Here is a 16,383-nt window from a genome sequence, read left to right on the forward strand (position 1 = left end):
ACAGTCTCCAATGTTTTCTCTCTTTCTCAGTAAACTGTGAGCTCCTAGAGGGTTTTACCTTATTCATCTTGTAGCGCAGTGCCTGGTAGAGCAGAGACAAATAAGAAATGTACGTTGAATGCATGGGGCCAGTCTACAATGGGTCAATAAGGCATGCCAAATAGTTTGGGCTTCTTCTCAAGTGCACTAACATAAAAGGTTTATATGCGTGGAGGGTAAGGATAATCAGATCTTCATTTTTATAAAACAATTTGGAGGGGAAAATAAAGGGTATTTGGTGATCTCTTAGATATGGACCATGATAAAGGACATATAGAGAAGACACTCAGGTTTCTGGCTTTAACAGATACTTCAGTGGAGAGTAACATCATTAATTAAGGAGCTATAAGAAGGGGTAAGTACTAAGCTGTAAGCCAATAATTCTATTTCTGGATAGGTATTTTAGCATACTGACTTGAAAGGCCAAGTAATAAACTGTTTCACTTATATTCAAAGCTATTCCATAACATAGGCATTTCCTTACTTTTAATTCTAACTAAAAATATGTGAAAGCCAAATTTTGCTGTAATATAATTTTACTGTGTCAAAAAAACTACTAACCCTCCTATGTCATTAATTCAACTATGATTATAATAAACTTTACAACTGAGGATAATTCATTAGGGACATATTTTTCATGTCTCTTTCATAAGGGATTTAATATGAAAAAAATAAAAATCTTGATTATTCTTGATTACAAAGCAGACCAACCATTTAAGGAATATAAAGGGAATTATTAGGTATGGTGGAAACCTCCTTCCTTCTGTCCAATAAATACATAAAAGACAGTTCTAAAAACAAAACAAACTTCAAATCATTCTTAGTAATTTTGAGAAAAAAAGAAAACATGGCTAAAAGAACATTACTTATGCCTTCTATAGCAAATTCATTCTCTTAAGATAACCATGCCCACCCTTTATCTTTGAAAGAAAAATATAGTTATATTAATAGGGAAAGTTCCCTTTCAACTACTAATAATCATTTTTAGCCATATTTATTATAATAGAGTTCTGGTTTAAATAGAATCTGGAAAATCCTTTACAGTGCATAAAACAGTCTAAAAACTGAAATGTCTTCCAAGTTCTATATGATGGTATATATTTGGATTATTTAACAACTAAATGTTATTTCAATTAAAAGCGTCATCTAGACATCTATATGAAAGATCTCACTTCTTACATACATTTGCTCTTATTCAACCCTTAAGAAGGGCTGATGTTCTATACATAATTTTATTACCAATGCTACTCCAATGGTCTACAGTAAATACATTCAATTAAAGGACATAAAACAAGGGGCACCTGGGTGGCTCAGTTAGTTAAGCATCTGACTTCAGCTCAAGTCATGATCTCACAGTTCGTGGGTTCAAGCCCGGCGTCAGGCTCTGTACTGATAGCTCAGAGCCTGGAGCCTGCTTCGAATTCTGTGTCTCCCTCTCTCTCTCTCTGCCCCTCCCCTGCTCTCACGCAGTCTCTGTCTCAAAAATAAGTAAATATCAAAAAAAAATTGAAAAAGGATATAAAACACTAACACATATTTTTATTACAAATGTTTAATCATGTTTATAGTAATTTTTTTTCTTCTAAGGACTATATGCTTGAATATTTATTCTCACCAGAAATTATATTTTATGTCATGATAGTTAGAAATGCGTAAAATAATGTGAAAAGCTCAGTAATTATCTGGGGAGTAACAATGGAACCAATATGAAACTTATCCAAAACCAAAATATATGAAAAACAAAGGTAAAATGTGAAAGTGTAACAGTTTCTAAATGATCATGTAATAGGATTCCAAAGGAGCATTTCCTCTGTTTCCTGTTTAAATATATAATTTAAACATTGTATGTAATGTTTTAATGTAAGTAGTATCTAAATTCTTGATAAAGATGATGGTTGTACAATTCTGAATATACTAAAAACCACTGAACCATACATTTTAAATGGATGTTTTGTATGGTAAGTGAATTAAATGTCCTAAAAAATAAAGACGCTTATTTATATCTTTAAAAAGGAAAAAAAAAACTTTCTTGCTCAAAGCAGTAGATAGTAAACACCAGCTAATTAAAACACAGAAGTGTGTGAAATTTAATATCAGCTTCTTGATAGCTGCTACTACAAAAACAATGGGAAATTTGCTCAACTCACACTTAAAATTTGAAATTATGTGGAAAAGGAATAAATGGTATTTGGAGGAAAGCATTAGCTCTATGCCATCCTTCATACCAAAAAATTTCCAGATGTAGTTAAAAGTAAAAAAAGAAACCATAAAATTAGAAGAAAAGTATCAGATTATGGGATTGGAAAAAGCTTTATAAGAATAAAAGTCATGGAAGAGATCACAAAAGATTGATCTGAGGAAAAAAAAATACTTGTGTAGGTAAAAATACAAAGTTAAAATTAAAAAACAAACTAGAAAAATCTATTTGCAATATATGTCAAATGGTTAAATTCTTAATTTGTAAAGCTCTCTTACAAATCAAAAGGAAAAAAACAATACTCCAAAAGATAAATGAACAAAGGCCATGAACAGAATAGTCACACAAAAATACAAACTGCCAGGGACACCTGGGTGGTTTAGGCGGTTAAGCATCCGACTCTTGGTTTTGGCTCAGGTCATGATCTCACAGTTTGTGAGTTCTGGCCCCATGTTGGGCTCTGTGCTGACAGCATGGAGCCTGCTTGGGACTTCTCTCTCCCTCTCTCTCTGCCTCTACCTGGCTTGCTGTCTCTTGCTCTCTCTCAAGAAACAAACAAACAAACAAACAAACAAACATAAAAAAATACAAATTGCCAACAAACATATGAACATGGATTTCAACTTCATTAGAAATAAAAAACGCAAATGAAAGCAAGATAACAATAACAGAGATTATGATTGACAGATTTTTAAAAGTATGAGAATATATAGTGTTAGCAGAAATGTGAAGCACAGGCGTTCTAGCACAATTCTTGTGGTAGTTCTATGAAGTAATTTTATTTTTTATTACCTCCTAAATAATCACATTACATTGTATTCGACTTAGTAGCATAATTCCTTACTTTTCTGGTTTTAAGTCTCTATAGATTATTCCCAGGCTATGTAGATGGTCTAAAGCAAGTGCAAGTTCGGCCAAGTAGAATTTGACATCTTCTTCTGTGAACATCACCTAAAATAAAATAATAATTTTTCTGTCTTTATTTTCTTTCTGTGTCTGTAGTTTTTATTTAAAATTCCATCCTAGAGTTCAAATATTCAAAAATTATAAATATGCTAATCACATGTAGTTTTACCCACAATTTACTTATGAAAGGAATTTGCAAAAATTATTGAATCAGTTGACTAATCACTTTCTAAATGCTAAATGTGCACTGTGGGAGAAATAATTTTACATTTTGTTAAGTAACAACTATATTCAGATTGTGACACTACTGCCCCACCACAGTAACATCTTAGAAATGAAAAATGATCTTTAAAATGTATGCTGAATTTCCACTACTAATCGTTTAAGGATATCTTGATATATTATTGCTTCTGAAAAACTATAACTGAAAGAAGCAGGACAAAAGACAAAGAATTTATTAAAGTCCTACTGTCAGAACAACTTCAAAAAGGAGGAAAAGAACTCTTTTTGGCTCTAATTCCTTAATATAAGAATCTTGTGCCACTAGAGAAAATACAATAAACACAATATTGAAATATAACAAAGCTTTAGTTAAAACAGTATACATATAGATAGATTAAAAACAGAGATTAATTATATACCTCTTTGGATAAGCGTGTAAACAAATCTCCTCCCCTGAGAAAATCCAAAATAAGATACAACTTCCCTTCAGTTTGAAAAGCTGAATGAAGAAATGAAAATTTGTTTAATCTACCAGGTTTTTTTTTGGCTTATATTAGGTCAACTCATTCACAAATGAATATCATTTTTAAGCAAATTAATGATTATATCACAGATCTAAAGAGATTTTTATTTAGAACATAACCAATGATTTTTAGTTTCCATGTGGAAATGTTAAATGTAGTGTTTCTTATTATGGAACCACTAGAACATTTGTTACATTTTCTTCAGGCAATAGTCTCTCAGGAATATAATAGTTTTAAAACATGTGATTAATAAGAAAAATTCCCAACATGGTCACTTTACCATGAAACAACAACAACAACAACAAAAACATGTCACTTAAGTGCAGAAAAAATGTGGGTTGGTTAGCTTTAATCACACATAATAAGAATCATCACAACTTTACCCACTGAGAAAAAGCACATATACCTTTGGGGAAAAGAAAGGTGATAAAAGCTTCAGGATGTGACATTAGGGATTTTTTTCTTCCTTTTAAGAGAAGTTGGGTTGGGCTAACACATATGGACTACAAAATGCTGATACACTGTTATTAATTATTATAATAAAAAACAATGATTATTATTACCTATTCCTATGGCTACCACTCAGAAACATAAGTATAAATGCAATAAAAGCTTCTAAAGTTTAAGAAGTAATGGCTTAATTTCCATGACTTTATTTATCTATTAAACACATATAAATCTACACAAGCAAATATATACATTAATACATCTGAATGCACTCAGGGAGTGAGGCATTAGGTGGAGGAATGAGGCTGCAGGTGGTTCACAACTTACCATAATGCAACTTGACAATAAAAGGATGATTAACTTCTACCAAGATATCACGCTCCATTTTTGTCCGAACACGGTCTCGAACTACAAAATATTGCACATATGGCTATACTACAATAGCTTTCAGAGACAATCCTTAAGACAAAATCTCTTTGGGGACTATTTTAAATAAAATTTTGCTAAAATGTGAATCTACATTTTTATATATGCCAATAAAGCTATTTATACATACAAATAAAACATGACTCTTGAAGTTTTAAAATTAATATATTGTTTACTAAATTACACAACCAGAAGAAATTGTTTGTATTTAAAAATCTGTGCTTTAACTTAAAAAAAAAATACAGATAACATATCAGATGTTGAATCAGACGTTGGCTTTAAGATCAAATTTACAAACATTTTAATCTAAGTTATGAAAATGGCCAAAAAGGAGTAACTTTTGAAAAACAAGGCATCCCAATGAAATATTAAAACATACACACAAAAACGGAATAGGTTTCACTACCCCTACCAACCTTATCAACCAAACAAGCATTCATTAAGCATCTATAAAATGTGGCAGACATGGTGAAGGATGAATGAATATACCGAAAAAGGTCTATTTTGAGTTAAGGAAGAGAAGGAGAGGGAGAAGAAATAATGTAGTGCAGCTGAAAGGGCGAAGGCTTTCTGGAGTTACAAAAAATATCTCGATTTAGATCTGTGTAATACAGAGCAAGTTACCTACTTAAACTCTGAGTCTCAGTTATCTCTCATAGATAAAACAGGGATAACACCACTGTACCTTTGGGGGCTGTGTGACCATTTGAGATAAGGTTTGTACATCCCAGAGCCTGGTACATAGGAGATACTCAATTAAATGGTAGCTATCGCACCATGAATACAGTAAAGGGATAAAATGAGTTATTACCGGGAATAAGGAGTACAGGAATTCAGAGAAGGGAGAGATGAGTTTTACTTGCACGGGAAAGCTAGAGGGAAGAGGTGGATTTAGGAACTTTTAGAGTGGAACGTAGATGGGTGGGAAGGATCAGGCCTAAAGAAGAAAAGTCCAGGTATGGAGTACCAGTGCAAGTGAGAACATGGAGGCATGCGTGAAGAAAAGAAAGCAACCAAATCAGTATGGAAATTGGGGAGGTGAAATTGGGAAGACCCAGATTCTCGATAATTTGGAATGGCATGATAAATTTATGTTTGATCCTGTAGGCAAAGCTCTCTTTTACCAACCAAACATTTCCTGAGTAAATTTTGTGTGTCAGGCACTGGGAGATACAAATACAAACAAAATCATCTTCAAGCAGCTCATAATCTGGTGGGAATGACAGATGAGCAAAAAAAAAAAAAAAAATTGAATACATTCTGGTAAGTATTCTGTGTTGGCAGCTCAAGGGATTTGAGAGGTGAAAATAATCATTCATTAAAATTTTAATTTTTTTCTGTTGCATAATAAGGATAAATCATAAACAACTTTTATTTTTCAGGCCAGAATGACTGAATGGTTGTGTCAGATATTAAGCAGAAAGAATGGGAAAGAGAATCTTTTGTGGGGGGAAAGAAGGGACAGAAAGATGAGTTGACGGGTTTTTTTTTTTTTTTCAATTTAAAGTGACTGCAGATTGGGGCGCCTGGGTGGCGCAGTCGGTTAAGCGTCCGACTTCAGCCAGGTCACGATCTCGCGGTCCGTGAGTTCGAGCCCCGCGTCGGGCTCTGGGCTGATGGCTCAGAGCCCGGAGCCTGTTTCCGATTCTGTGTCTCCCTCTCTCTTTGCCCCTCCCCCGTTCATGCTCTGTCTCTCTCTGTCCCAAAAATAAATAAAAACGTTGAAAAAAAAATTAAAAAAAAAAAAAATAAAGTGACTGCAGATATTTAAAACACAGAAATAAGACCTCTGGAAAAAATAAACAAAGAAGCTAACACAAAATCCTATGTTTCCCATTCTACCAATTTTCCACTTCCAACTGGGAGATTTTGGTGCCAGTGACTGGAAATGGGCAAACCAAGTATAGAAACCAATTACTCTTGATACCTATAAAGCTTTGTCTTTTAAATGACTTGTCCAGCTGGTGTATCAAATTCAGTATCAATCTCTGATTTCATTATCTGTCCTATCACAACAACTCTGGTGTCTTCTAATATTTATGTGAATGAGGTTCATCACCTAGGACTGCTGATAATTCTGCTCCAGTCTAGCCCACATCTGTGTTTTTTCTACTGCTACCCATATGATCTTGGATTCAGTTCCTATTACCTTAAAAGGTAGATTCCAAATTCCTACCTCTTTCAATAATTATACAAACATTACAAATCTTATCATTTAAAACTCACCTCTCTGTTCAGTAAGCAGCAAAAACATCCACCAACATACTTACTGTATATCTCTCTTCTATTATTCTACCACAATGAAAAGAACAATCATTTGGGAGTCAAGAGCTACAGTTTTTAGTGGCTCTGCTAACAACTGAATTACCTTAGTCAAATCCTCACACTCCTTGGGGACTTCCTGCTTCCTTCTCTATAAAATGAGAGGCTAGAGGGACCCCTGGGTGGCTCAGTTGGGTAAGCATCCAACTCTTGGTTTCAGCTCAGGTCATGATCTCACAGTACATGAGTTTGAGCCCTGTGTTGGGGTCTGCACTGTCAGTGTGGAGCCTGCTTGGGACTCTCTCTCTCCCCCCCTCTCTCTGCTCCTCCCCTGTTCTCTCTTTCTCTCAAAATAAATAAACTTATAAAATAAAATGAAATGCTAGAACAAGATGATTTTCAATTATGATTATCTTGTGAGGTGGTTTCCTTACATGTAACACTGATGAGACCTTGTTTAGTTGAAAATGAGCAGTGAGATATTGTCACTAAAGGATTCCTTCATTTTGTCTGAGGTAGGACTGTTTAATAATTCTAATCTGGTTTCTTTTACTTATGTAAAGACCTATTGACAAATACAAATCATCCTACAATCAGGAGTTCTGATGAGGATATACTGCTTTAGAAAAAGGCATGTTTTATATTGGTAAACTCTAAACCCTGAAGTAGAATTTGTTAATAATGACTCATGCTGGCAAAGCAACTACGTTCCTCTGAAATAATTTTTCTCATATAGTAGTTATTAGGTTTTAAATCCTCCTTGACTTGAACATGAGAGTGAACAAGAAGAAATAGTGTTTATGTTTCCAGGATTATATATTAAGAAACTGTTGAAGCAATGGTTTACAAAACTTTTAGGCCCACAGACTACTGTATTAGGACAAAAGTCCCCACAAACTCAACCTCACACTACTGACTTCTATTTGACCCCACTTATTGAATTAATAGGAACTCTGAAATGGAAACAAAGAGACTTCTGCTTAAATATAGATGTTTTATTTTCTACTTTCTTACAAACCCCCAGTGAAATTACATTAATGGAACAATTATGCATAAACTCGTAAGGACAAAGAACAAGGAGAGGAAGCAAGAGCAGAAGTAGGTAAGAGAAAGCTAAAAGCTAAGACTAAGGGAATGAAGCCAAGGAGAAAAAAGCAAATTCTTGCCAGAGAACCCTTTCCAATTGGTTATTTGGTACTTCACTCTTAAATGAGAAAAAGTTAGCAAAGGACCCGTAGGCATTTGAGGAAAGGCTCTAAAGATGAAAAACAGCTCTCAAAATAAATAGAAAGAAAAAGGAATATGGTGAAACAGAGACAATGTAAAGAACACAAGAAAACTTAAAAATCACCCTTGTCATTTATATCCACCAAGAGAGCAAAAATCATATGGCACCCATGAAAAAGAAGCTTTAAAAGGGATAGGGGGAAAGGAACCATTATCTTCAATAAACTACAAAGAAAAAAAGTGTAGAAGAACTCACAGATTAAAAGACTTAAAAGACATTATCGACCAACTACAAAATATAGATCTTATATAGATCCCGATTCAAACATACTGCAAAAAGAAAAATGAATCATAACAATAGTCATAATTGGAAATGTGAATACTGACTGGATATCTGTATATTAGATTTTTAGGTATAATGTTAGAGTTGTATCATTTCTTTTAAGAGTTTTTATCTTTTAGAGATACATACTAAAATATTTATGGAAAAAATTGTACAATGTCTGGGATGTGCTCCAAAGTATCAAAAGAGGGGGAGGGGAAGAACACAGATGCAAAAAAAAAAAAAAATTGACTGTGAACTGGGAAATGCTGAAGCAGCAAGGAGGGTATATGGGTGTTCTCTATATTCTTTGGTTTCTTTCTTCTTTTAAATTTTTTTAATGTTTATTTTTGAGAGAGAGAGAGTGAGAGACAGAAAGAGAGAGAGAATGAGCGGGAGAAAGGCAGAGAGAAGGGGAGAGAGGATCTGAGGCAGGCTGTGTGCTGACAGACCAACACGGGGCTCGAACTCATGAACCGTGAGATCATGACCTGAGTTGAACTCGGACGCTTAACCAACGGAGCCACCCAAGGTGCCCAATTCTTTAGTTTCTTTCTCTAAATGTTTGACACTTTCTTTCTTTTTAAAAAAATTTTTAATGTTTATTTATTTTTGAGAGAGAGAGACAGAGACAGTGAGCGAGTGGGGGAGGAGCAGAGAGAGAGGGAGACACAGAATCTGAAGCAGGCTCCAGGCTCTGAGCTGTAAGCACACAGGCCGACCTGGGGCTTGAAATCACAAACCGTGAGATCATGACCTGAGCCGAAGTCAGATGCTTAACCGACTGAGCCACCCAAGTGCCCTGATACTTTCTGTGAGAAAAAGTTTTAAAAAATGGAATAGAGAACACGGAAAATCTAGGAAATTAAAAACGGTGGTCGAGGGGCACTTGGGTTGCTCAGTTGGTTAAGCATCCAACTCTTTATTTCAGCTCAGGCCATGATCTCATGGTTCGTGGAATTGAGACCCACATCAGGCTCTGCACTGACAGTGTGTAGCCTGCTTGGAATTCTCTCTCTCCCTCTCCCCCATTCCCTCTCTCTCTCTCTCAAAATAAACAAACAAACAAACAAAAATGATGGTAGAAACAAAAAGGTCAATAGAAAGGTTGAAAGACAGTTGATAATATTTCCTAGGATATAGGGGGAAAAGGACAAAACTGGAAAACAGGAGGGAAAAACAAAATTAAGAAATGATCCAGGAGGTCCAACATATTTGAAGAGAAGCTGTTACAAAATGGGGAAGTAATGACAAAACACTCTGCCAAAACTGAAGAAATGAGTTTCTAGAATGGAAGAGGCCACCCCATACCTGGTATGATGAATTTTAAAAGTCCACACTAAAGAAATACCACTGTACAAGTTCCAGAACACCAGGGATAAAGTATAGAGTGATTCTAAAGACTTCCAAAGAGGAAAAGCTGCTTATGCACAAAGGACTGAAGTCAGAATTGCAATAAGCAATAAACTTCATAACTGCAACACAGGGAACTGGAAGACAATGGAAACAACGCCTTCAAATATCGGAGGGAAAATTACTTCTCACCTAGAATTTTACACTCAGCCAAATTATAAATTAAGCGAGGGGCAGAATAAAGACATTTTAAGACATTCAAGGTCACAGAAAAATTAGAATCCATTCACCCTTTCTGAGGTAGCTACTAGAAGATATGTTGCACCCAGACTGGAAAGTAAACTGAGAAAAAGGTAGAAACAGAATTTAGAAAATGAGATCTAATACAGCAAAGATGTGAAGGAAAAGTGACTCCACTATACTATTTGGCTCAGTGAGGAACAGTATGTACGTACATACATATGTATGTATGTATGTATGTATGTACGTATGTATGTATGTATTTATGTAAATTTAGTTGTTTATTTTTGAGGGGGGGTGGAGGGACAGAAAGAGAGGGAGAGGGAAGATCCCAAGCAGGCTCCATGCAGTCAATGCAAAGCCTGACGTGGTGTTCAAACTCACAAACCATGAGATCAAGACCAAAGCAGAAACCAAGAGTCATATACTTAATTGACTGAACCATGCAGGTACTCCAAGAAGTTTTTATAAACCTGCAATAATGAAAACATTACTGGGAAGACATGAAATGGGGAATTGTGTGTGGGTGATAGTATGAGAGAACTAAATCCTAATCTTCCATGTTACAAAGTCAATAAATTATAATATCACCAAATGAAAACAATCAAAGAATTGCAATAAAGAATACTGAATGTGGAGGTAAATGGCAGAAGAAGCAGTTGAGTAGATAGACGAAAGTCACTGTCTCTGAGGGTCAACAACTGGATGGGAGGGGTTGGTAAAGCTCTGCTATTTTATAAGATTCTATACATAAATTACTTTGATAAAAATAAAAATTGAGTTTAAGAATACATTAAAAATTATCTGACAGTTTACAATTCCAATATGTCAGATATTTTCACTTTTCTATGGTTTCTTCTATAGCTCATATGCATATAATTTTACATACTTGTGGTAGCCAAATTTGTTACAATTGTTTACTTTCATATTTTCATTAAGTTCATTTTGGGGATTATATTTGAAATATTTCCTTTAAATAATATTCTATTAAATTATATGCTATATTAAAATATTCCTCCATTTTTCAATGTTTGTGTGATTTCTAAATTATAAACATTATAAATTAATGTTGCTGTAAGAACTGTCAAGTACATGAATTCTTTCTTTGAGATTATTTCCTGAGGTTAATTTAGCAGCAATAATGGCTCTTTGTATTTACTGCAAAACCACTTTCCAATTTATGTTGCCATCATATGAAATAACTCATTAAAAATTTTTTTTTTAACATTTATTCATTTTTGAGAGACAGAGAGAAACAGAGGGTGAATGGGAGAGGGGCAGAGAGAGAGGAAGGCACAGAATCCAAAGCAGGCTCCAGGCTCTGAGCTGTCAGCACTGAGACCGACTGGGGAGCCCAAACCTACACACCATGAGATCACGACCTGAAGACACTTAACCGACTGAGCCACCCGGGGACCCCAATATCCAATTTTTTACATGTATTTCTTTATTAGCAAAATGAACATTTTTCCAAAGATTATTTTATCCCCCTGCATAAAACTTATCCTGAAATCCTTTAGGTAGAGGTTGTAATGTTACCTTTTAGGAACTCCTATTAATTGTTCCTTTTACATTTATTAGTTGGAATTCTACTATAAGGAAGAGCCTTCCCTTTCTCCATATTACTTAATATATGGATCAATTCATGGATTTTATACTATCACTATCATGGATTTTTGCAATGTTCAAATTGTCCTAGATTTGGCTGTAGGGGTCCTTTATTGATTCTTCATATTATTATTTTGTAATATTTGAAGTGAATAATTACATGATTTCCTATTTATACTACTTTTCATTTTATGAAAAGCTAAAATTTTTGAAGTGTCAATTTATTTGAGATTTGTAATTTGCTCAATATCTCTTCACAAGTTTCTTAGATGTGTTAATTTGTAAAATCCACTTAGATTGTTCAGTTAGATTGCTATATTTTTTATGACATAGAGTTTAAGAGAAGACTAATTTTTTTCCAGGTTGCTCAGGAATATTTCGAACAAAACTTATGAAATCATTATTTCTCAATGTTCTGTATACCTGGTTTGTCATACAGCACAGCAAGTACTCAATATTTTTATAAATACATTAAAATTTAATATGTAATACTTTTTTCATTCCAATTCACATTCAATCAGTGTTTACTGAGGGCATAAAATATGCCACTTTCCTTTTTTAATTTTTTATTTTTTTCCCTTTTTTAAATATATAATACTTTTGTGATGTTTTATTCTGATTTGTATGCCTATATTATTCCCCCCAATAACATAGTGAATTATTACTGTTTTAAATAAGCTTTAAACCTGAGAGAGCTTATTCCTTTCTTATTCTTCTTTTTTCAAATATTTTTTGAGGTGTATGCTTTGTTTCAAATGAAATTAAAAAAAATTTTTTTAAATGTTTATTTATTTTTGAGATAGAGAGAGACAAAGCATGAACGGGGGAGGGTCAGAGAGAGAGGGAGACACAGAATCCGAAGCAGGCTCCAGGCTCTGAGCTGTCAGCACAAAGCCCGACGCGGGGCTTGAACCCACGGACCGTGAGATCATGACCGTGAGATCATGAGCCAAAGTCAGACGCTTAACCAACTGAGCCACCCAGGCGCCCCTCAAATGAAATTTTAAATATTTAAAAGAAAATTCAATTGGAATCTTGAGGATATGGAGCTAACTGGATGGATGGCTAGATGAATACTGGGATTCTTAACAACAGTTGGCCTTCTGTAAAAGGAACTGGGCATTTATTTTCCTTCCTGATATCTTTTAGATTTTTCAGTTTCATAGTTTATGTATGTTATGCACAACACAGATCCTGTTAAACATATGAAACCTACTTTTGTTGTTTTTGTGAATGAACTCTCTTATGTAAGTTCCACCTATGGAGTTTTTTAAAAATTAATTTTGAGAAAGGGGGGGGGAATGAATGAGTGGGAAAGGGGCAGAGAGAGAATCCCATGCTGACAGCGTGGAGCCCAACACAGGGCTTGATCTCACAAACTGTGAGATCATGACCTCAGTTGAAATCAAGAGCCGGACACTTAACCAACTGAGCCACCCAGGCGCCCCTCCACCTATGCAGTTTTATAACATGGAATTCCTAAGCATAAAGTTATAGAAGTACTGATATAAAGGAGGGCACTGAGGATAAAATTTAATTTCCTGGTCCTAGCAAGAATCAACTATGTAGTGTTCCAGGAATAGAGACTGGATAGGAAAGAAAATACATTCAGGAAGGGAGCAAGAGAAAGGAAGCAAAGGATGTTTATAGAAAAATGTGGAATTTCTTAGAATAATGATATCCAGAGTGGGTGACTAGCTGGGAAGAATAACATCAGAAATAATAAATGATCATCACAGATATTCCTTTCAGAATATTCTAAAATCTTTAAAATTACATGTAAATTGAAGAAGAAAAAAATGATGTTGGGAATCAATACAAAAACAACTGGAGGTTATGTGGTAAAATAACCAATACTACTACATAAAAGGAAGATGTAAATATTTTAAGAACTATGTGTAATTTCCTCTAAATGACTATTTACCTGTAAGAGTCAAATCCTACATTAGATTGTTCAAAATCTGAGGCTTAGTATAAAAATTTACTTGGAGACCAAGATGATAAAGTCCTTAAAATAAACGGTATTTTGCATCCAGTAAATCAGTAAGTTTTCAAAACATTAAAATAATGACATTAATTTGAAGATGAATCAAACCCAGTTTGAATCTTCTCAACTTCTACTTGCATAAGCCCAAGATGAATTTACGATACTTTTATAATATGGCAACTCCCATTCTCACTAGCCATATGATTCCTAGCCCAGTAGGAAAAATTCACTAAAAGAAAGTCTAAATTTAAAGACAGTAATAGGAACAGATTCAGAATGTAAGTAACTGGCCTAGGAGTCACTGGAGATCTACTGAGACCTTTCAGTCTGTTTACACTACACAAACGTTATAAATAGTCGCAGCACTTACCTTTCAAGGTGGCCTTCTTCAATACTTTCATGGCATAAAGCTGTCTAGCATCAGAGCCTGAGATTTTTTTGACTAAGAAAACCTGTATTTAAATGAGAGAAAGAAAGTTTGACAAAGTATCACAAATGACACCACTGTTAAAAATGAGACCCTTTCTATAATACAGTTTATTATTAGAAAGATTCTAATACACTGTAGAGGCCGATTTTCCTTATGTATCAATTATAAGTACAATGAGTTGTAACAGCTGGCTATAACTTCAGGTGTCAACATAAGTGAATACATTGTTTTCTTTCTTTTTGTTGTTTGCCAATTCTAGAAAAGCATGTCACATATAAGACACAAATAAACATTTTTAAGCTATGTCATAATTAGATAAAAGCCTAACTTGTTTGAAGTATAACACAGGTGGTCATTGCTCTGCTTTTAACAAAACAAAAATTCTTCTGATTCCATAAAAATTGTCACACAGTTGTTCCCCTTGACCACAATTTTCTGTTGATACAATTATTCATTGATGATTGGTCTTTTCTATGTATGAAAACTACACATAAATTTCTCATTGCTGGGCAGAACAACTTAAAACAGTTACATTGAAGAAGGCTATTCACAAATATTTTTTTAAATTTTGATTATTTATCTTTATTTATTTTTGAGAGAGAGAGAGAGAGAGAGAGAGAGAGAGAGAGAGACAGAGACAGAGTGTGAGCAGGGGAGGAGCAGAGAGAGAGAGGGAGACACAAAATCTGAAGAGGCTCCAGGCTCTGAGCTGTCAGCACAGAGCCTGATGCCGTGCTCGAACTCATGAAATGTGAGATCATGACCTGAGCCAAAGCCGGCGCTTAACCGACTGAGCCACCCATGCGCCCCGTTGACTGTTATTTATTTAATATTCTAGTTTTAAATTCTTTTTTAAAAATATAATTTATTGTCAAATTGGCTTACATACAACACCCAGTGCTCATCCTAACAAGTGCCCTCCTCAATGCTTATCACCCATTTTCCCTCTTCCCACCCCACCGTCCACCCTCAGTTTGTTCTCTATATTTGTTTCTTGTATTCACAAATATTTAATGTGACTTAAGCCAGAACCCCACCTTTCAAAAATAAAATTATCACATATATCTAAATATGCAAAACACAGTTCCTAGGTATGTTACTGAGCTTCTTGGCTTTCCAAATATTTTTAGCTGCTTTCAAAATACAGTGTGAAATTTATGCAAAATGAATAAAGTCTGCTGTAGATAATTCATGGTTGTGCTATAACATGGCTAATACAAGAGTACCTATAAATCTCTTCTATTCATTTTGATCATTAGGCTTGTGATCTTTTTTTTTAAAGTTTTTATTTAAATTCCATTTAAATAAAATGGGCACCTGGGTGGCTCAGTCACTTGAGTACCTGACACTGGCTCATGTCATGATTTCATGGTTCGTGGGTTCAAGCCCCATGTCAGGCTTTGAGCTGTTAGTGCAGAGCCTGCTTCAGATCCTCTGTCTCCCTCTCTCTTTGCCTCTCCCCCAGTCGCGAGCTCTCTCGTGCTCTCTCTCTCTCAAAAAAATTAAATAAACATTAAAAAATTCCAGTTAGTTAACACACAGGGTAATATTAATTTCAGGTGTACCACATAGTGATTGATGATCTTTTTCATGAAATCTTTACACATACTTGCTAAATGGACCTGAATTCCAACTCTTTTTTCTACCTAGCAGTGTTATTGAGCTGCCACAGATGGGAAGAGAAGCAATTATAATCAACAATTAACTTTAAGGTCAGCTCTCAATTATATGCACTAGCATGCCAGGTTATTAGCACAAAATTAAAAAAAATACTACATTCAACTGATTCTAGGGCAAGGCAGAGTTCCTCACTTTGAGAAATTGTGCTAAAGGTGATTGGCAATGACCTCAAGCCTAGTAAAGAGCACCACAACTTGCACAGAAACCCTGATGCATTGGAGGTTCCTCTCCCCAAACCAAACCCCCCATCCTATCCCCCTCTGTGATGCTCCACTCTTTAGCTCCTTGTAGCCAGTTAGCACGGAGCGAAACTAGGGAGAAAAAAAGCATTCTTAATCAGGTTCCTAAGATGGAATGACATTCAAATGTTAAAGGTAAGCAACGATTATTAGTATTTTTAAACAGAAATAAATTTTAATTAGGTGGAGATAATTAGGATTTTTCTAATATTTATTCTTAAGATTCTCTAACCAAGCTTCTTTGTGCCACCGTACAAGAAAATTCTCCCTGTGG

The 16,383-nt window shown here is 34.8% G+C and overlaps 1 protein-coding gene across 6 annotated transcripts in view; it reads right to left on the reverse strand.

The window, feature by feature from the left end:
• RPS6KA3 (ribosomal protein S6 kinase A3) overlaps positions 1 to 16,383 on the reverse strand; it is a 120,563-nt gene that overhangs the window by 40,083 nt on the left and 64,097 nt on the right. For 5 of the 6 annotated variants that reach the window (XM_030306335.1, XM_030306332.1, XM_032592271.1 and 2 more), the window contains 4 exons: positions 14,131 to 14,212; positions 4,663 to 4,743; positions 3,784 to 3,863; positions 3,081 to 3,187 (listed from right to left, as the gene is read on the reverse strand). In XM_030306335.1, the coding sequence (XP_030162195.1) occupies positions 3,081 to 3,187; positions 3,784 to 3,863; positions 4,663 to 4,743; positions 14,131 to 14,212 (350 nt within the window). The remainder of the gene's footprint in view (positions 1 to 3,080; positions 3,188 to 3,783; positions 3,864 to 4,662; positions 4,744 to 14,130; positions 14,213 to 16,383) is intronic. The other variant, XM_030306331.1, reaches the window with a different exon arrangement.

The sequence above is a fragment of the Lynx canadensis genome, chromosome X (genome assembly GCF_007474595.2).
Source record: "Lynx canadensis isolate LIC74 chromosome X, mLynCan4.pri.v2, whole genome shotgun sequence".
NCBI classification, from domain to species: domain Eukaryota; kingdom Metazoa; phylum Chordata; class Mammalia; order Carnivora; family Felidae; genus Lynx; species Lynx canadensis.